The sequence below is a fragment of the Solanum stenotomum genome, chromosome 7 (genome assembly GCF_019186545.1).
Source record: "Solanum stenotomum isolate F172 chromosome 7, ASM1918654v1, whole genome shotgun sequence".
Lineage (NCBI taxonomy): Eukaryota > Viridiplantae > Streptophyta > Magnoliopsida > Solanales > Solanaceae > Solanum > Solanum stenotomum.
Window position 1 is genome coordinate 16,613,820 of NC_064288.1, and position 23,011 is coordinate 16,636,830.

A 23,011-nucleotide genomic window follows, 5' to 3' on the forward strand; every position below is an offset into this window, starting at 1 on the left:
TAATGTAGTTAAACTTAATCCAAAAGCCTTATTCCCCGACAGCGGCGCCAAAATTTGATACACTCAAATTACACCTCCCTAAAGAAGTATAAGTGATCGTTGTCAAATAAAGAACCCAACTTGTAGGTTGGGGTCGATCCCATGAGGAATACGGTTCAAACTTAAACTTAACTCACTATTATATTCGTTTAGTCAATTTATTTCCGAGACAAGTAAATAAAGGGGGGATTGTGAAACAAATAACTGATTGTTGTTTTAAGTAACAAGTGAGCAAGATTCAAACTTCGAGTTATCAATATAAGAGAGAAACTAGGGTGGACGTGTTCCCCATAAGCTCTTAACGCGGTAATCCTAATAATAGTAATCCTTTCCTAGTGTCTTACATGCAAAGTTGGTAAGATATGTATCCCTAAGTGATTGGTCCTCTAAATAGGGAATTTCACTCTGCACCTTGATCTGGCTACGTGTGTATACTTTACTAACCCTTACCTTTACCTCAGATTTGACATTACATCAATGTATGACTTAGTTTTCATCCTCGCACAAATTGACATTAGACTATTAGATAGTATCACACTAAATCTCTGTTGATAATTCTTTTCTTATTAACTACCTCCTTAGTCCGGCAAGTAGCAACAAGATGAGTTTTAACGCGTGCACTCGTTAAAAAGACTTCTAAGCGAAAGAATTACCAATGCATTGCATCAACACTATTCAATCCCATCCTACTCTGTCCTCGTACCTTTCACCTAGACCAAGAGTTTAGTAGACTCAAAACTGCGCAATTCAGGAGAACAGCAAATGAATATTTGGTTTTAACCGATTGTCTCTGCAAGTGTAGTCATGCTGGTCATTGCTAAAACTGCATCATGTTCATTGTTTATAGTCAGATAAGAACGGACTACACTCAAAAGGCCCTCCATCATAAACTATCTAGCCATCCAACTTCAAAATTATGAATCCACGTCACTGATTGGACTCCAAGCACCTCTAGAAGTTGTGCTCTTTAATACTTTTGGGAGTTATCCAGCATGTCCGTACAATACATGTTTTATCCCAAATGTTACATAGGCTTACTGTTTCTCAACTTCTCTTACTGATGACTGTTCATACATGGTTGATTCCAAATGTTAGCTAGACTTGCTGTTCTCAACTCCCTCACTGATGACTGTTCGATTGAAGCAAGCTAGAAATTCTTTATTTCCTTCAGCTCCCTTCAAAGGAGATTCAACCCAACCTTCGCATTGAAATCCATGGTTTTGTACCCCATTTATGATCCTCTCAATCACCTGCACAGCCGTAATAGTAAGCATCTCATAACAGCAGTAGTAAAATGAGGAACTTCCGTTATAAGCAAGAGATGTGACTAAGTAAAAAAAAAAATTGTTCTCAGTTATCTTTTCTTGCTAAAAGTTGTGGTATACCAAACACAAAAAGTAGTTTGATGATGGGATATTGGGATGGGGATGTTGAAGAAATAACAATTAAACCAAGTGAAATTCCAGCATCTCCAGATTCCCCTTGAGAAGGTTACCGTGAAAATATCATTTTCATCGCAGCTCACACAGCGAAAATTCTTGGTACCTCCTTTGATGGAAAAAATGCTCTAACCCATAAAGTATGGAAAATCTACTAAAAAGATTGAGAACTGATAACTCAACCCAAATTGACTTCTCCAGGAGTTCAGCCATAGGGCACATCCCGAGCACAACAAGCAGACTGACAACATGCCCGTAAAACCTAGTCTATTCCATGACCCCAAATAGGTAAAATCAAATGGAATGCTGCTATTTGTGTGTAAATCCAGCTCTTTGCTTTGCTGGTTAACCTATCAGTGGTTTTCCTATCCTATCTGAGTTGACAGAAAATTCCGTTCTCTTTATCCAAATCCTTAATCTAGTCAGAGCTCTCACTTTCTTTCACCCATTGACAGTTACCATCTATCCGATTCATAGAAAACCTAAAACCAGGTACAAATGAAAAAATGTCTCAGAGACCTATTCACCCTTCCTCCTGTATTATATGCAGCCACGAACGTGACATTATGGGACTCAACCAGGGAAGAATAGATGTAATGCATTTTGGCAGGCAATGGAAATTAAGAAAGATTCTTTAAAACTTGTGTGCTAAAACAGTACTCCCAGTGTCCTAGTTTATATGACTCACTTTCCTTTTTATTCAAGTCATAAAAAGAATAACACATTTTTATATTAAGTAACAATTTAACTTTAAAATATCTATTTTACCCTTAATGAAATGATTTATAGCCACAAAAATATCTCACTTATTTTAGATCACAAGTTTCGAAAGTCGTACTTTCTTTCTTAAACTTCGTACCAAGTCACACTCATATAAAATGGGAAAGATGGAGTAATAGTTATTTGTGTGGCAACAAATCATCTCATTAAGGGTTAAATGAGAAGTTTAAAGTTAAATAATTTTTAAATATAGTAAGGTATCATTCTTTTCGGTACATACTAAAAAAGGAAAGTGCATCACAAATGGGGACAAAGGGAGTACACAATCACTTTACTAACAGATTATTTCATATAAGAAACAAAATCAGTAGAGCGCTGGATGAAAGTTGAGCAGTCTTACTGGCTACTTCCCTCTGATTGACCTACTTATTTAGCCAAGGGGATTTATATTACTATTATCAATTCAAATAATTTATGGTTGGCTTGGTTGGACTAAAAAGGAAGCATATTTTTGCCATATACACGAGCATTTGTTTGAAATAGCATCATGTTAAGACAAAAGACATTAGGAGAATAAATCAACAAGAAAATGAGAGATCTTAACATATTTAACATTCAAGTAAACAATATGAGCAATGCACCCATAAAATTTTTCACAAATTAATGTAGCTACTCGTCTAAATTGTTGTCCAAAAAAACATTATAGCATGGATTCAAATGTCATTTCTTGCTAAAGGATTTTTTTATTCTCCCACTAACCAAATGTTTTCTTCCCTTTTCATACTTTTTGACTGATTATAAAAGTTGGATAGACTATCAATTGCGTTCAATGTAGCCCATTGTCCCTCCTCAAAATAGCCAAGATACTAATATCATTTAGCAAAAGTCTTAATAACCAGCTTTTCTTTCAAGAAGAATAAATCCAAAAAGGTCTTAATAATCAGCTTTTGAGTAGATTATATAAAGCATCAAAAGAAACCAAATGTAAAGGCTGGGAAATACTTACCTCTTGATGGACCAAGGGATCCCTTACAATTCCACCTCCTCCAACCTAACATGTTTATAAAAGTCTACATCAAAAATACATAATTATCTTGCAAAACAAGATTAATCTTTAAGAACACAGTAAAACCCAATGCCTCTTGGAAGCAATACCAATACAAGAGACTTCAGGTAAGTGCAAATAACTGAGCTATCAGTGGAATATCTACAACTATTCATCTGATTGAATTAACAGCTATGTTGCTCGGACTCTCCAAAAAAGCCTGCCACACCTGTGTCAGATCCTCCAAAACGCAGTACTTATGGAGGATCAGACATGCAACCTATGAGATTTCTTAAGAGTCCAAGCAACATAGATCAACAGTAGGCTTGAGAGACATATTGACTAAGCCGGTCCTTATAACCTATATTTCCATACATAGAATCCTTCACATGCAAAATTAATCACAAAATTAACATAGAGAAACATCCTTAAGAGCAGAATGAAAGCCAAGACATCTAGAAAGAAGTACTAACACAAGACTAGATACGGACAGGCAAATGATTAAGCTTCAGTTGATCTGATTGAGGCATTACTTGGCTTAAAGGACATTGATAAGCTGATGCTTATACCCTATATTTCCATATGCAGAATCCTTCACATCCACACACATACAAGAAAACATCAGCAAAATTGGTTCATTTATCAAGTCAAACTACTCTACCAAGTCTAGTCCACTCAAACTCCCCCCCTTCTAGTATATTTGTTGCAGACCGACAAATTATTACACTTTTAGATGAGGTCGTCACCAATTCAACATTGTATCAAAGCAAAGCAAAGATCCTACACTGATATCTCACTGCCACCATCAACAATAATATTTCTCACATGCTTGGTCCAAGAAAAGAATCAAATCCGCATAAAGGTGATCAAGGTCATCTTGTAGATTTAATATAAATAGATAAAAGTGTCATTTCTCTAATAGATTAAGCTTTTAGATGAAGTAGGCATGCAATTAATCTGCAATTAACCAATGTTAAATGATTGGTCAGCTTAGAAGGGTGACGGATGGGAGCAGTGAGGTATGAAATTACTTGGATAGAAGCATCTCAGCTTTCATCACCAGAGACACAACATCCAATGTAATGTAAAACATGAAAAAGATGGTCACCAACGAGGTCCATCAGAGATGTAAAACATGAATTTGCATGGATACTGTTAGAATAGAAATAAGTATTTCCTACTTAGAATAGGAATAGGAATAGGAATAAGAATAGGAATCCTAGTTGGAAAAGGATTCCAATGTAGTGTCTATAAATAGGATCTCAATGTAACAATTTAGATACACAATTCAATAATATTTTTCTCATATATTTCTCACATGGTATCAGAGCATTAGTGAGAACAAACAAGTCACCGTATGTCTATGTCAATTTCCGGTGACTGTTGGGTCTGATTTTGTTGTTCTTTTTTCTTTTTGTGGGTGTTGTGCGAAAAACAACACCACCACGAGGCTCGGAAAGCTCCCGCGACCAAACCCCAGCCAGAACCACCGGAAAACATCAACCCACGCGCTCTCACGCGCCTATTGGAGGTGGAAATTCCCGGCGAGATCTGGCTCACGCGCCGGCGCGTGAGGGCTTTTCTGATCATATTTTTTGAGAATTTTTTTGACAGTTGGGGTCGTCCAGCCATTCCGACCAGGCCCATACTATTTTTGACTAGATCCGATCGACGGAATTAGGGTTCCAGCTATTTCCAGGTTGTTTCCGGCGACCTTTTTCTTCGAGATTTGAATTTTCCGGCTATTTCCAAGCTGTTTTTTTTGTTGTTTCCAAGCTAAATTTATGTTTTTGGTTCTAAAAATATGGGGATTGGAAGTTCTAGCCCTATAATCACTTCAGAACTTTTATTGGGAAGTTCAAACTATTTATCTTGGGCTTCCTCGGTTGAGTTGTGGTGCAAGGGTCAAGGTGTCCAAGATCACTTAACGAACAAGACTTATGAGGAAGATGCAAAAGCCAAAGCACAATGGGAGAAAGTAGATGCTCAATTATGTAGTCTCCTATGACGTTCTATTGATTCCAAATTGATGCCCTTGTTTCGCCCATTCAAGACGTGTTATACAGTTTGGGAAAAGGCTCGTGCTTTATACACTAATGACATATCTCGATTCTATGATGTGATATCTCGATTGACCAACTTAAAGAAACAAGAATCCGATATGTCTACTTACTTGGGACAAGTACAGGCAATCATGGAGGAATTCGACACGTTGATGCCAGTTACTACGAATGTGGAAAAACAACGAGAACACAGACAAACATTGTTTCTAGTTCTTACTCTTGCTGGACTTCCTCCTGATCATGATTCTGTGCGTGATCAGATTTTAGCTAGCCCTACAGTTCCTACAATCGAAGAATTATTCTCTCGTCTCCTTCGTCTTGCGGCACCTCCCAGTCACAAAGTAGTTTCATCACCCACTGTTGACTCCTCTATTCTCACATCTCAAACCTTTGAAAAGAGTGCATATCAGTCTATGGAGAATTGGTGAGGGGGAGGGCATTTTGGAAAATCTCGATCCAAGTGTAGTCATTGTCATAAGCCTGGACACACTCGTGACATATGTTATATGTTGCATGGTCCACCACCCAGTTATGATCCTATTGTTCTAAAGGAATATAATGAGTTCCTTCGAAATCGTGCAAGTAAACAGACATCTCCACCAGTAGCATATGGTGCTCAACCTAATCAACCATCCAATAATGCTCATATTGCTCAAACAGAATATGATGAGTTCCTTCAATATCGTGCAAATAAGCAAACGTCTCCACAAGTAGTTTCGATTGCACAACCTGATGTGTCTGTTGCGGGTAATTCTTTTGCTTGTGTGTCGCAATCTAGTACTCTTGGAATATGGGTCATGGACTCTGGGGCTTCTGATCATATCTCTGGTAATAAATCACTCTTATCCGATATTGTTTATTCACAATCTCTTCCAGCTATTACTTTAGCCAATGGAATCCAAACAAAACCAAAAGGGGTTGGAAAAGCCAAACCCCTATCTTCCGTCACCCTAGACTCTGTTCTTTATGTCCCTGGTTCTCCTTTTAATGTAGCATCTGTTAGTCGTTGGACAAAAGCCCTACATTGTAGCATAACTTTTTTCGATGATTTTTTTCTCATGCAGGACCATAGTACGGGACAGATGATTGGAACAAGACATGAATCACAAGGCCTTTACTATCTTACCTCTTCAAATTCCTTAACAGCATGCTCCGTTACAGATTCCCCAGATCTAATTCACAAACGTTTGGGACATCCGAGTCTATCCAAACTGCAAAAGATGGTGCCTAGTTTGTCTAGTTTATCCACATTAGATTGTGAGTCGTGTCAACTTGGGAAACACACTCGTGCTACGTTTTCTCGTAGTACTGAGGGTCGTTCAAAGTCTATTTTTTCATTAGTTCATTCTGATATTTGGGGTCCTAGTAGAGTCAGCTCCACCTTAGGATTTCGTTATTTTGTTAGTTTCATTGATGATTATTCAAGATGTACTTGGGTTTTCTTAATGAAAGATCGTTCTGAGTTATTTTCTATTTTCAAAAGTTTCTTTGCTGAAATACAAAATCAGTTTGGTGTTTCTATTCGTACTTTTTGTAGTGATAATGCCTTAGAATACTTATCCTCCCAATTTCAGGAGTTTATGACTCACCAAGGCATTATTCACTAGACTACTTGTCCATACACCCCTCAACAAAACGATGTAGCTGAAAGAAAAAATCGGCATCTTATTGAGACCGCTCGTACTCTTCTCCTTGAATCCAATGTTCCGCTGCGTTTTTGGGGAGATACAGTTCTTACGTCTTGTTATTTGATAAATAGAATGCCCTCTTCTTCTATTCAGAATCAGGTTCCCCATTCCATACTGTTTCCTCAGTCACATCTCTATCCTATCCCTCCTCGTGTCTTTGGGAGCACATGTTTTGTTCATAACTTAGCCCCAGGAAAAGATAAATTAGCTCTTCATGCCCTCAAATGTGTCTTTCTTGGTTACTCTCGAGTCCAAAAAGGGTATCGTTGTTATTCACATGATCTTCATCGATACCTTATGTCCGCTGATGTTACATTTTTTGAGTCTCAGCCTTACTATACATCTTCTAATCATCCTGATGTCTCTATGGTCTTACCCTTACCTGAGGTTTTACCTATGCCAACCTTTGAGGAATCTACGGTTATTTCTACATCTCCAGTTGTAGTGCCACCACTACTAACTTATCATCGCCGTCCACGTCCAACCCTAGTCCTAGATGATTCATGTCATGCGTCGGACCCTGCTCCTACTGCGGACTTGCCTCCTCCTAGCCAACCGCTTGCACTTCAAAAAGGTATACGATCCACTCGAAATACTAACCCATATTACACCTTCTTAAGTTATCATCGTCTATCATCACCCCGTTATGCCTTTGTGTCGTCCTTGTCCTCTATTTTCATTCCTAAGACTACAGGTGAAGCACTTTGTCATTCTGGATGGAGGCAGGCTATGGTTGATGAGATGTCTGCTTTACATCAAAGTGGTACTTGGGAGCTTGTCTCCCTTCCTGCAGGTAAATCTACTGTTGGTTGTCGTTGGGTTTATGCAGTCAAAATTGGTCCAGACGGTCAAGTTGATCAACTTAAGGCACGCCTTGTCGCCAAATGGTATACCCAGATATTTGGGCTAGATTATAGTGACACTTTCGCTCCTGTGGCTAAAATAGCATATGTTCGTCTTTTTCTATCTATGACTGTCGTTCGTCATTGGCCTCTTCATCCATTGGACATTAAGAATGCTTTTCTGCTTGGTGATCTTGAGGAAGAAGTCTATATGGAGCAACCACCTAGTTTTGTTGCTCAGGGGGAGTTTAGTAGCCTTGTATGTCAATTGCGTAGGTCACTCTATGGTCTGAAACAGTCTCCTCGAGCTTGGTTTGGGAAGTTCAGCACAGTAATTCAGGAGTTTGGCATGACTCATAGTGGAGCTGATCACTCTGTGTTTTATCGGCATTCTGCACCAAGTCGATGTATCTATTTGGTTGTTTACGTTGATGATATTGTTATCACCGGTAATGATCAAGATGGTATCACCGATTTGAAGCAACATCTCTTTAAGCACTTCCAGACTAAAGACCTTGGCAGATTGAAGTATTTTCTAGGTATTGAGGTTGCTCAGTCTAGATCAGGTATTGTTATTTCTCAATGCAAGTATGCCTTAGACATTCTTAAGGAGACAGGAATGATGGGATGCAAATTGACACTCCTATGGATCCGAATGTTAAACTCCTTCCAGGACAGGGGGAGCCACTTAGTAATCCTGAAAGGTATAGACGGCTTGTTGGAAAGTTGAATTATCTCACAGTGACTAGACCTGACATATCTTTTCCTGTGAGTGTTGTAGGTCAGTTTATGACTTCCCCTTGTGATAGTCATTGGGAAGCAGTTGTTCGTATTCTGCGATATATAAAGTCAGCTCCCGGTAAAGGACTACTCTTTGAGGATCAAGGCCATGAGCATATCATTGGATATACAGACGTTGATTAGGCAGGATCACCCTCTGACAGACGTTCGACATCCGGATATTGTGTTTTAGTAGGAGGTAATTTGGTGTCGTGGAAGAGTAAGAAACAGAATGTGGTTGCTCGATCTAGTGCGGAATCAGAATATCGAGCAATGGCGACAGCAATTTGTGAGCTAGTTTGGATCAAACAATTGTTGGGAGAACTAAAATTTGGCAAAATTGATCAGATAGAACTTGTGTGTGATAATCAAGCGGCTTTTCATATTGCATCAAATCCAGTGTTTCATGAAAGGACTAAGCACATTGAGATTGACTATCACTTTGTCAGAGAAAAGATACTCTCGGGAGATATTGTTACGAAATTTGTGAAGTCAAATGATCAGCTTGCAGATATATTCACCAAGTCCCTCACATGTCCTCGTATTAATTACATCTGTAACAAGCTAGGTACATATGATTTGTATGCACCAGCTTGAGGGGGAGTGTTAGAATAGAAATAAGTATTTCCTACTTAGAATAGGAATAGGAATAGGAATAGGAATAAGAATAGGAATCCTAGTTGGAAAAGGATTCCAATGTAGTGTCTATAAATAGGGTCTCAATGTAACAATTTAGATACACAATTCAATAATATTTTTCTCATATATTTCTCACAAATACACCAACCTTAGACTTGATCAATTTCCCTCTCTAAGCAAAGCAAATAAGAGCTTTGAGATTTAAAATGTTGGTAAGAAGTAACACTTCTATTTATTTACTAGTCTATAGGTACGTGCGTTACACATGTACTCTTTGTTAATGAGTACAAAAAATTTCAAAATCATATAAATATTATGAAAACACATGGTTGAGTTATAGAATATTAGTTAAAGAGTAAATTTTTGGAATATTGATTCCACGACATAAATATGCAACAAATTCTTGTCTCTTGGTACAAGTATTTGCTTTTTAATTGAACTAGAAGCACATATTTACTGGTTCTCTTAGTTGCTTAATTACTATAGAAAACTGTATGCTTCAGTTGTTTGTGAAGGCAATTAGGAGAATGTTGCACCTGTAAATTTCTCTGTGATTTTTTGGCAAGGAGGAGCTTTTTGGGCTTTGACTTACTGCAATTTTTGAAGGATATAATTATTTTGCATAGTCCGAATAAGGAAAGGATTTACATAAGAAAAGTTCTAAATTTTGTTAAAGGTTGTTGGTCGGACTCTTCAAAATGTTGACAGGAGCGTGTTGGACACTCAAAGTCAAAAGTAGTGCATTTTTTGAAGAATCTGACATGGGTGCAGCAACATTTTTGGAGAGTCTGAGCAACATAGGTTAAAGGCCTAAATATTAGGGCTTCCTACATTACTCAAGTAAGGAAAGATTTAGTAAGCAATTTTTTGTTGATTAATTACATGACAATTTCGCTCAATGTAAAATAACATTAATTGTTGGTAGAAAATCAACCTTTTTTTAACATTAGATTTAGAACGGGGGGGGGTTATCCAACACACACTGCATTTACGAAGGGTAAAAGAGCTGATCGAGATCTCTGAAAAATGCTTACTTGGGATCTCCGAGCCTCAAACTGAGGTTTAATCAGAGTCACTAAAGTAGCTTCCTCCTTCATCAAATTGACAACTGCAGGCATCACCTGGATAGACAATGAACATTTGAGTATTACTAGGTATTGACAAAAACCGTCTATGCAAGAAACATTGCTGATAAACCATACACAAAATAGCCTAGTTTTCTATGCTAAATCATTAATGTAGGAAACTACATTAAAACTATAACATTGGTAGCATTTTGGAGAAGAAAAAGCTTACCAGAAGTATCGAAATAAAGGAGAGGTCCAAAGTTACTAAGTCAACCTTTTGTGGGAGTTCAGAAAGGTATCTCAAGTTTGTACGCTCGATAACGCTTACACGCTCATCTCGACGAATTTTATCTGCCACCTGTGAAGAAATCAGCAAGCCTTTACAAATATAAATAACTAAATGATCAGCAATTTAAAGATGATCCCAGACTGCTTGGCCACTAATTAATTTTAAAGAAGCTGTTATTTAATGGCCAAAAGTAGAAGGAAAATCTCATTATTCAGGATTTTTTGAACTGATGAACTTAAATTCAAAGCATACTGGAAGTTTTTCAAAACGACAGTACATTCAAACATTCGAATGGTTTCTTGCTCAATGCTCTACGATTTGGTGTGTAAAAATAATTTTCTTTATGGGCCATCACTGTCACTAGCATACTTTCCAAAAAGGGAAACAGAAAATTGATTCATCAAAACATTAACCATTACTGCCTTATTCCACCTGCACCGCTATTTTATGCTAGAAGTAATTTCAGGTTACAATTTCGAGCAGCTACAACTCAGCTTTGCTTCGTACAGAAAACTACTTTTACTTATGATTTTTTTAATAATGGTGGTGTTCGTAACTATTCATTTATGATTTATATCTTTGCAATTTAATTTTATTAGAGAAAATGGTCCAAATCCCCCCCAATTTATACCCAAAATTCCAACTACACACTCCAACTTCACGGGTGTCCTATCAACCCCCCTGAACTGTTTAAAACAGGAATTATTACACCCATAAAACGTCATAACCACATCTATGCTAATGGGTGAGACTCACGCTCTGTAGAAATTTTATTTAAAACTTTTTTTTAATTCTTTTTCCTTTTTGACTTATTATTTAAAAAAGCAATTTAATGTCAAAAACATCAAAAGTTTATGAATGTACTTTGGATCTTCAATTTGAAACATGTTGATAACATAGATGGTTGTTAATTATTTGAAGTTGAATACATTGAGTTTGATTGAGTTTATGGCTGTGGTTATCAAATTTAAAGAAACGCCCGAAATTTCATGGAAATCGACGAGCTTGAAACCTCCATTAAAATTAGTTTAAAAGCTTGAGCTAACAATTCAACTTGCCACAAACGAGCACCGTTTTGAGTGGGTAATATATCAAAAGGTTGGAAACATCGAGGGAAGCTTATATCTAAAATTTAAGGCAGTTTGGAGATGATTTAGGGTGGTTTTGCATCAAATTTCAGAGTAATGGCATGAAGAAGATGAAGAACAGACGCTAACTTTTCAGATGCATAGGAAAAGGACCAGTTATTAAAATTGTCGTGGATCTGTTGGGTATTAAATATAGGATCAAAAATTATCTTCATATTCAAAGTATATTGAAGAAAATCATTTGGGTGTTCATGTATTAAGCATAATTTGCTTTGATTTAAAAGATTTTTGGTGCATAAATCAAAAAAAATTGATATATAGTTCTTGATTATGGAGAGTAATGGATGAAATTGCTATAAATGATTTGTGGTGTATCAATTAATTTAGTGATAGGAATGATTTCAAGATGGTGAAGAACTTTGGTGCTGCCATGCTCAATCAAATTGCTATTAAGAGGTGGTTTTCAAAATTTCCTAATTTCATGCGCAAATTGAAAAATCAAAATTCTAGAATCAAGAGGAATAATGAAATTCCATGGTGAATTCAAAGAATGTGACGGTTGCGGCGGCTTAGAGAAGGTGAATGGTGGAGAGATTTGATTTATGTTGTGAAGAAGAAAGAAAATTAATAAGAAAAAACTAAAAATACACATATTTATGAAAATTTCAAAAATAAAGTTTTATTATATGTGTTGATCCTCACTCTCTCTAAGAGAGTGAGATACACTCAATGTGCCACGTAAGCGTCTAGGGAGTAAATTATTTTAGTTTTAAACAGTTCAGGGGGGTGATAGGACACCCGTGAAGTTGGAGTATGTAGTTGGGATTTCGGGTATAGATTGGGGGGGCTTTAGACCATTTTCTCATTTTATTATAACAAGTTTTATGGGTCTTACAATTTTTTCCCTCCTTTTCTAACTTGCACATTGCACTAGAATTTTGGCGATGCAATTGGACACAACGTTCCTTTTCTCCTCTATCATTTTACAAAAGAAAAAAAAAACTGATACTCGCTAGAGCTGCTCCAAGCCTCCAACAAGCATGGCACCATGTATATTCAACATCCTTTCCATTTTGTATTCAGACATCTCAAATTGGACAACTCGGGACCTTAACTTGTGTAATTGAAACCAGTAAAAGAAGATTAAAAAAAGTAGAACCTTTATGAGCATCAGCTTTTTTAAGTCTAGTAATGTTACCTGTCCATATCCTACATCAACTCCATAGACAAATGAAGCTCCATACTGAAGCAAACAATCAGTAAATCCTCCAGTAGACAATCCTGAATCAAGAGCTACTTTTCCTGTGACATCAATCCCCAGGTTTTCAATTGCAGCCTCCAGTTTATGTCCTCCTCTGAGTAAACATCAACAAGCAAGTCAAAGAGCTGCTAAGATTTCTGCCAAGTATGTCAAAAATAAAAATATAGGCTCAGTGTAGGAATACTCACCTGCATACGTATTTTGGAATTTCGGCCATGATCTCCACAACAGCTTTATCAGGGATTTGAGTCCCTGCTTTGGTAACAACTTTTCCATCTACAAACACTTTGCCTAAGCTAGAAAAATTATTGGGAGTTAAGGAGATGGAGGCAGAGTGACATAAGCAAACCAACTGCTAGTTAGAATATATCAACTTGAAAGAAAAGTTTAAGCAAAGAAGTAACAATAAGTTGTCAATCCGACATAAAGTAGGAATTCATAAATACTATAAGACGATTTGGATAAATTTTTGGAGTTGGACATTAATGAGCCCGAAGAGGAGCTATGTGTGAGGTTGAGATACAAGACAAGAGATTAAGAGAAACTAAAGTGTTGGAAAAAGAAATCAGTAAGTCCTACATTGGTTGAGGAAATGGATTGTGGTCTCCTCTTGGACAATCCTTCCTTCATGAGCTAACTTTCAAGGTTGGGTTAGGCTCAGGTCCATTTACTAACATGGTACTAGAGCAGACAAAGGTTCATGCTTCGAGTCTCACTACCACCCATTATCACGAAGAATGTCCACATACTTAGTTAATAAAAAGATTTATGCCTGCACTTGAGGGGCATATTAAAGACATAATTAAGTAAATTAAAGTGTGCTCTCTCTAACTACTTAAAGTTTTAGGAAAAAGCACACTCCTATTTACAAATATTATGTATGTAATGATTATATTCTTCATGCTTTCTTCCGTGTCATATTTCTCACATTATTATTATTTTTGAGATTGGTAACATGTATATATGTATATATATATATATATATGAATTAGATCTGCACCATGGCAGTGCTATTTACAATTACAAAAACCCAACCATGCTTAGGACTACAGCTTCACAAGGATCCTATCATATCAACTAGTGGTTCAGTCTCCTCTACATAGTTTTCTTTACACCAAAAAAGAAACAAAAGAATACAATTCATCTTGACTTTCTGCACAGGATTGCTTTTGTCTTCAAAAATTTTGTAGTTCCTCTCCTTCCAAATTGTCCACCATATACAAGTTGGGACAAGTTTCCACCACTTCTTTTGTCTCACTGCACCGCCATTATAGTTCCAACACTTCAATAAATCACAGTTTGTTGCTGACATAGACCATCTTAGTCCTACCAAGTTCAAAAGAAGTTGTCACAATTGTCCAGTTATAGGACAATGTAGAAACTGATGGCTATTGTTTTCTCTGGCTGCACCACACATACAACATCTAGAGCATAGATGAACACCCCCCCACCCTTCTTAAGTTTTCTTGAGTGAGGCATGCTTCTCTTGCTACAATCCAAGCAAAACATAGGACTTTGTAAGGGGCCTTAGTCTTCCAGATGAACTTTCATGGCCACTGGTCAAATTGTGCATTTTGTCTAATCTGGTATTTGTATGCAGATTTGACAGTGTAGACTCCATCACTTCCAGATTTCCAGCACAACGTATCCTCAGATTCTTTGAAGCCTTGGAAAGATTCCAAGGTCTTGAACAAGTCCACGACTCTTTCTAATTCCCAATCATGTAATAATCTTCTAAAAGTGATATTCCAACCATGTAGTCCTTTAGCTGATTCAAGGTTAATATCTGGTAAAGTAGCAATAGTGTAGAAATCAGAGAACAGAACTTTTAAAGGACCGTGCCCAAGCCAGTTGTCATGCCAAAAGAGAATTTTCCTCCCGTTGCCAACTTTGAAACTGATTTTTCCAGCCAAAAGTGGCCAAAAAGATCTAATGGCTCTCCAAACTCCAAAGGGACAATCCAGAGAATTAGAGCACCACTGGTCATCTTGGCCATATTTATCATGTACAAATCTCCTCCATAATGCATTAGTCTCCAAGTAATATCTCCATAACCATTTCATCAACAAGCTTTGATTATGGGCTTTGAGGTCTCTAATGCCAAGTTCTCCATCCTTTTTGCTGGTGATGAGGCATTCCCATTTGACCAAATGAATTGCTTTCTTTTCTTTGTTGCCTTGCCAAATGAAATTCCTCCTTAAGGAATCTAATCTTTTCAAAACCTCAGAAGGGATAGGAAACAAAGACATGACATAGGTAGGGAGAGCATCCAATACACTATTGACTAGAATGATCCTGCCACCCAATGATAAATATTGCCCCTTCCAGTTAGAAAGCCTTTTTTCACACCTTTCTATAACACCGTTCCAGATTTCCAGAGCTTTACTATTTGCACCCAAAGACAGCCCTAGATACACAGTAGGTAAGGATCCCACCTCACATCCTAGAACTCCTGCTAACACTTGGATGTTGTCCACTTTGTTGACTGGGAAAAGCATACTCTTGTTCCAGTTTATACATGGCCCTGATACTGCTTCAAAAATCACCAGAATGGTTCTTATATCTTTCAATTGGTTGATATCAGCATCACAAGAAACCAGTGAAGCATCAGCATATCACATGATATAAGAGCCAGATCCACCAATCCTTCGTCCTTGTTATTATATTTCTCACTGTTGTCCCCTGTGTTATGTTATCCACGCTCCAGTTGTCTTGAGCAAGCGGGGGAATGTTAAGTCCCACATTGGATGAGGAAATGGGTTGTGGTCACATTATATGATATTAGCAATCATCCTCTGATGAGCTAGTTTTTTGGGTTTAGTTAGGCCTAACTTCCATTTCTTCACAGAAATAAAGGCATACTCTTCAATAAGACAAATTGACATCCGAAAATAAATAATTAAGCATTGATATGTCTGTTATAGTATTATATTTCTTGAAACATCTTCTGAAAATTTCAGTGACTATTCTACTAGTGTGATGATGTCCTTTCTAATGATAGCTAGACTATTTTTACAGACTCTACTCAAATAATGTTATTCTACCTTGCAACACTTCCCATCAAGAATAACATTCTAACTCTAGACAGCTCAAACAAATTGAAAGAACATAGACGAGAAGTCTCTTTACTCTGCAACAAGAAATGCAATAAACAGGTTTGATTACCAAAAGCTAAATGATACTAAGCAATCCAGATCTTCTACTTATCATATTGGCATTCGGCAGGAATCAAGACATCAAAAAAAGGTATCAAAAAGACTTAATGAATATCAACTACCTTGAAGGATCCATGACTGTATAAATGTCCGGCTGTATTGCTGAAACCTCTCCAAACACAATTCATCCAGTCTCCTTTTCCTAATGAATCATACGAACACTTGATCAATATTATGGTAGGAAAAGGACCGAAAGTTATCAATAAATTACATACAAAAGGAGCTTTGAGCTCTATTTGAGGAACATTAATACAAGCTTCGGTATAGTGAAACAGCCACTGAAGCAGCTAAAAGTGTGTAACAATCCCAGGCAGAAGAAAGGACATGTTCTATAAGAGACTTCAATAAAGAAATGAAGCTCTATCGATGATGATCGAGTAAGCTTAATTTACCTGTGGGGAGGAAAACTTCAGGCCTCAAGGATTGATAGTTTTTTGGTGTCTACAGCATGATGGTGGTTATGGTGGGCCTGAGGAGGGTATAGGTAGGCAGAAGAAGTATCGGGCCTGCAACTTGCCGAGGACATGACCCTAGATAGAATGATATAGAGGTCGAGGACTAGGGTAGAAGGTTAGTAGGTAGTCATTCGCTATCTAGTTTCCCTGATCAGTAATACTATTGTTTTTTTCTCCTACTGTCTAAGACTTCAATTTTATCATTACATGTTGTTTTCTTTCCTTCAGTTTTCTTTTTCATTGTTGCTGCTACTGGTATTCTTTGTTGTATTTTCTTTTCCTACTTGTTTGATATGCTTTACTTGATTCGAGGGTCTATCAAAGGCAGGGGTAAGGGGGTAAGGCTGCATACACTCCACCCTCCATAGACCCTACTAGTGGGATTTCATTGGTATATTATTGTGTTCAATCGTATGAATGCAGTAACAAGATCAACATAGTAGAATGCAATTAAAGTTGCTTATCAAGAATGACATTTGTGGAGTACATAAGTGCACAAGAGTGTATAGTATGTGTAAACAAGGAAGCTTCTTGTATCCATATACATATCTAACCAAGTATACAACTTAAGTGAGTGTTGGTTAAATTTATAGCGTCAAGTAAAATCAGAAAGGGTAAAATGTGGTAATCCTTCAGTTTTGAAGGTTAAAAGACAGCATGCAACGACTCTAGTTAATGAAGTGGAATCATCCCTCTATGCAAATCTCATTTGTCATGTGCGTTTACATAATGCTATGTTGTTCACGAGACAACATTTGTACAACTGAACATAGCAAATCACATCTCTAATATAAAAATGCATTTGGCAAATGACACTAAAGTACAATAATACACTGCAAAGAGTATGAGAATTGTCCAATTGAATGGTTGAAGAGACATCTAATAAGAAAAGTGTTATGTAAAAGCACAATTCTAGTCAACGTCTTTAGTACAATTTCTGTCAATGCCAGTTAAGGAATAGCATCTACACAAAATAGTAAAACACAAATGCATCTACTATCCCAATTTTAAGCTAAAATGTGACGGTGCCATTCTAAAAAAAAAAGGTTTAATTGAACCTATTTTTTTTAACTCTATCCTCCAGACACCCATTATGTTTATTGGTGTGTTAGTATTCAAATTGAAAACTTAAGCTGTTAGAGAAAGCATACTTTTTATTATTTAATTATATTCTCAACACGCCCCTCACGCACAGGCCTGATTGTTTTTCATGGTCCAAGCACGTGGAAATTCTTGCTCTGATATCATGTTGAAGTGTGTGACCATCTCATCTAAAAACTTAAGCCGTTAGAGAAAACAAACTTTTTATTATTTAATTATATTCTCAACATGTATGCAGTTTTTTTTTTCATGTTATTGGGTTTTTTTTTTAATGAGAAGTTGGCAACTGAGGAAGTTGAAGCAATACACATTAGGGTAGAAGAACAAATTGATGATACTAGGAAGCAAGAAAGAGAGAGGATTACTTTTTCTTTGGTTGACCCTTCTCTTCAGTCACGGAAGCAAAGGCTCTTACAGAAAGATAATTGCTGATTTTGAACTTCAACGATGTCGCTAATCAATACAAGTAGAATACTTATTATCATCAGATAAACCGACAAAGAATGAGTCGAAAACTGCAACAACACTTTCAACCATTTACAAAGAGCTAAGAGTGCATATGTAAAAGAAGAGAAAAGTACCAGAGAGCTTTGGACTAGTGTATGGTAATTTGCAGGAGAAAAAGAAGCTATTGCTGAAACTGTAACAGCGAGATATTGGTAGCTTCAGCGCCATTTCTCTGACTTCTACAATTGCCGACCAAAGAACAGGAGAAGATTAGGGGATTTTGCAATGACTAGCTTTTCTCTTTTTTTTTTTTTATTGGGTTTAGCGGCTCACTGGATAGCACAAGTCCAATAACAGCTCAAAGCGCAGAAATAGCTCCTTTTTTGGGATGTAAATTGAAAATTTTAAAAATAATAAACTAATGGAAAAGGATCAAAATTGTCCTGAACTATGTGAAATAGGCCACTTATATCATCTGTTATATTTTGAGCTCAAAAATACCCTCACTGTTATCTCGAAAAACCACAAATACCCCTCAAAAGTTTATAACCCAAATTGTTAATGATATAGCAAGTCATGTGGGACTGATCTCTCAACCTAAGCTGCCAGTTAGGATTTCCACAAACTCATTCTTTCTAACTATCAATTCATCCTCCCAAATCAGCAGTATTTGGGATACGAAATTTCTTTTACCTTATGGAAACACTATCTCCAGTATTTGCTAACCCAATTTTTAACTCTCCAATATTTGTTTGATTATTGTACGAATTAAAGCAATCTAATTTTTTTGAGGTTCAAAACATTTCTTTCGATTCTTCTAGTTGATGTTACTGAGTCTTAAATATCAATTAAAGAAAGACCACATTTGTCAAGCATATGGGCTATCAACTATGGCATCAACATTTTTCTTGTTTGAAAGCAGAGATAACATATTTTTTTTAAAGTCAACCTCAAAAAATTTTGACTTCTCAAAGTGACGTTTTCTTTTACGAGTTGTTTTTTCGAAAAAGGGTAAAAAATGCATCAAAATTTTCTCTCAAATTTAGGGTTTGATTTGGGAGGATGAATTGATTGGTTAACAAGAATGAGTTAGTGGTAATCAGGGACATCGTGCTGGTGTGCATGTTGTGAAATCAGGGATCTGCGAGGTGGGAAACGAAGGTTCTACTCTAGTTACGGGTCAAGCGCTATTGTTGATTCACATTGTTTGGCTCGTGTTACTTGGTTTCGTTGGGCTGTTTGGGCTGCTATGATCAATCAAGTTTCGTTGATTACTTGATTTAGGGTTAGACTTTGATAGGATGAGTTTTTGTATAACATACATGTATCTTTGTATGTATGAGGGGAATATACGGCAAGGTGATTTTAACTTTGTTCTTATTTTTTGTTGGATTAATACAACTTTAGGAGATTTGAATTTTTAAAAAAAGTTAGTGGTAATCCTAGTTGGCAGCTTAGCTAGAAGGATCAGTCACACATAGCTTGCCATGTCATTAAAAATTTGGGTTGTTAACTTTTGAGGGTTATTTGTGGTCTCTAGAGATAACAATGAGGGTATTTTGAGCTCAAAATGTAACGGAGGGTATAATTGGTCTATTTCGCATAGTTTAGGGACAATTTTGACCATTTTCCGTAGATATAATAGGCCTCTAAATCTATAATTTTGATAATTGTGTTTCATAGTTTTAGTTCCGTTTGTTATTAAGGTTGCAGTTTGTATATTTCGCTTGCGAATATATAGATAAGGTAAGTATATAAAATTTTTGTATTTATACATTTAGAAATTTTCAAAACTCCGTTTGTATATTTCACTTACCAATATACAAACAGGGTAATTTATTATTAATTTTTCATAAATCGTATACAAATAGCTAGGATAAGCATATACAAAAATTTGGATTTATACAATCATGAACTAAATTATATAAATTTTGGATTTATACAACTCAGGTGAATTATACAAATCAGACGAATAACAAGAATTAGAGAAACTGTAGCCGTGAATTACAATTTTCTTACATTATAGCTATAGTACCTAATATAGGCTAAATGTTTGCTATTATGCATAATTTCTCATGTTTATTTTTGGGAAAACTAAACAAATGAATTCATTAAGTATTTACCTAAATTGGACTCAATCTAGTATATTTATCCTGATTAGACCCATTACTTAAATTGAGAAATTGTGCATAATAGCAAACTTTTAAAATAAATGTATAGCTATTGTTACATTTAATTCTACACGGTAGCCTATGTTTCACAAATTTTGCCATTAGATGGGACCCACACAATTGTATATAATATAAATAAAAAAAAGGAAGTCGTGGTTTTATACAATTCACTTCCCCTCTTTTCTCACCCCACTTCCTTCAATTTCTCCTAAAATCTCTCCCTAAATCAGTTTGAACTTCAAATCCCCCGATTGTGGTATCAAAATTGCCTAAACGTGTTTAAATCAATTTGTTTTTATTTTTTCCTTTTTTTCTTCCCAAAATCTCTCCCCAAATCAGTTTGAATTTCAAATTCCTCTCGGTTGTGGCATCAAAATTTTTAGCTAACCGCCTAAACGTGTTTAAATCAATTTGTTTTTATTTTTTCCTTTTTATTTTTTTGGAAATTTTTTAAGTTATTTCATGAACTTTCATCTGAAATATTTATTCCTATAGTTATATGGGGAACTTTCACATATAGTCACTCAAAAATAGTCTAATTACTCTCCATAGCTATAGTTTGATAATTACAATTCGTAGCTACATGTTATATGGAGGAGAGAGGCGAGCGAGACTGGGAGAGAGAGGAGAGAGGCGAGAGAGGGGGCAAAGAGTAGAGAAAGGTGAATTGTATATGTATATAGGTTAGATAATTGTATATTATACATATATATTTGTATATATGGCAAGAGAGATTGGGAGAGGGAGGAGAGAGGCAAGCAAGATTGGGAGAGGGAGGAGAGAGGCGAGCGAGATTGGGAGAGGGAAGAGAGAGGCGAGAGAGAGAGGACAGAGAGGGGGAGAGAGGTGAATTGTATATGTATATAGGTTAGATAATTGTATATTATACATATGTATTTGTATATTCTGACGAATTATACATATACAAACATGACTAATTATACAAACTCGAAGTCAACCCGCGTAATTAATGTATAATGTTAGTCGTGAGTGGTAATTATAGCAAACTATAGCTATGATGAATAATTAAGTAGTATAAGTTTGATTAACCGCGTAATTTTCCCTAGTTATATATGTATACATATACAATTGACAAGCCCATCACGATTGTCATATACATATACAATTTACAGCTAGTACAATTATATATATATATATATATATATATATATATAATAAATTTATACATATACAAGTTCCAAGCTTATCCCATAGATCATACACATATACCAAAAGAAGTAAATATACAAACACAATTTTCATAAATACCGATGAACTCATATTGTATATACGGAAAAGGGTCAAAAATACCCCAGAACTATTGGAAATGGATCAAATATACCCTCCGTTTGATTTTGGGGTCAAAAATACCCTTACCGTTAGTGTATTGGCTCACTTTTACCCCTCAAAACTAACAGATGCCATGTCACTTGAAAAATCACATAAAACCATATATTTTTTGCTGAAATCTTGGATTTTTGTTTTTGTAAACTTGTCAGTTGTGTGGTGAAATCAAGAATGGCGAGTCCTGGGTCAGGGAGATTGGCTTTGACTCCGGTGAATCCGACCCCTATTTCTGGTTTAGGTAGGGTTTCGAAAACCCCTTTGACAGATGAAGTCATATGGAAGCGGCTCCGTGAAGCTGGATTTGATGAGGACTCTATTAAACGGAGAGACAAAATCAGCTCTTATTGCCTATATAGCCAAACTCGAAACTAAGGTTTGTTCACTTTGGAACTCATTAATTTACATTTTGATTGGTTAATTTNTTTAGTTCTGTTCTTAGTTGTAGACGCCTAAAGGGAAAATACTTAGTTTTTAAGACTGATGTTTCTTTGGTCATGCGGCTTTAGCGTTGCGGTGTGTTTGTTATAGCAAAATATGTTTTCCTGGAAGTATTTCATTACCTTACATTGTAGAAAATGAAATAATTTTTCACGGATAACATTGTTTATGTAAACCATCTTCTTCCATATTAAATGTACCTATAGTTTGATTTGCTCAAGTTCCCTTCTTGTAATGTTCTCTTTGCCCCTTCAAATATAATTTGACTGAACAGATGGACCAATCCTAAAAAGTTAGGCTTCTACTGTCTATTTTTGTCCATTTGAATTTCCAAGTCAGCAAAAAAATATGATTTTATCTGATTTTTTAGGTGACATGGCATCTGTTAGTTTTGAGGGGTAAAAGTGAGCCAATACACTAACGGTAAGGGTATTTTTGACCCCAAAATCAAACGGAGGGTATATTTGATCCATTTCCAATAATTCAGGGGTATTTTTGACCCTTTTCCGTTGTATATATATACAAATTTAGAAAAAATGAAAAAACGTTCCATATTCAAATCATGCAGTTGTTCAATTCACTTTATACAGAGCATATTAATCCATGTAATTATACATGAATGTATAAACTACTTAACATTCCATTGTTCGATCATATATACAAATTGAGAAGAAAAAATATACAAAAGAAATTCCATTCCATTGCCTTTTTCTTTCTTTCCCACTTAAAATAACGTTCGTCCTCAAATGTGTTCAAGATCTTTGTCGAAATATCACAATATGAATATTTACCATGCATGTTCCACTTATACTTTTTAAATGAATTATCTTCTCCGAACCTATCTGATCACTTCAAAAATCGTATCATCCATCCTTAC

At 36.1% G+C, this 23,011-nt stretch overlaps 1 protein-coding gene across 2 annotated transcripts; it reads right to left on the reverse strand.

The window, feature by feature from the left end:
- Nucleotides 1-719: 719 nt before the first annotated feature.
- Nucleotides 720-18,528, reverse strand: LOC125871025 (uncharacterized). Of its 2 annotated transcripts, none has more exons than XM_049551605.1 (9): nt 18,313-18,528; nt 18,097-18,184; nt 16,238-16,317; nt 13,149-13,251; nt 12,898-13,054; nt 10,552-10,680; nt 10,290-10,376; nt 3,205-3,268; nt 720-1,289 (listed from the first exon to the last, which is right to left on the reverse strand). In XM_049551605.1, exons 1-9 carry the CDS (start codon nt 18,404-18,406, stop codon nt 1,282-1,284), a joined length of 810 nt encoding a protein of 269 aa, XP_049407562.1. In that variant the 5' UTR covers nt 18,407-18,528; the 3' UTR covers nt 720-1,281. The 2 variants fall into 2 exon arrangements, with proteins under 2 accessions (XP_049407562.1, XP_049407560.1); XM_049551603.1 differs by having other exon boundaries at nt 3,205-3,249; nt 18,313-18,526.
- Nucleotides 18,529-23,011: the final 4,483 nt, after the last annotated feature.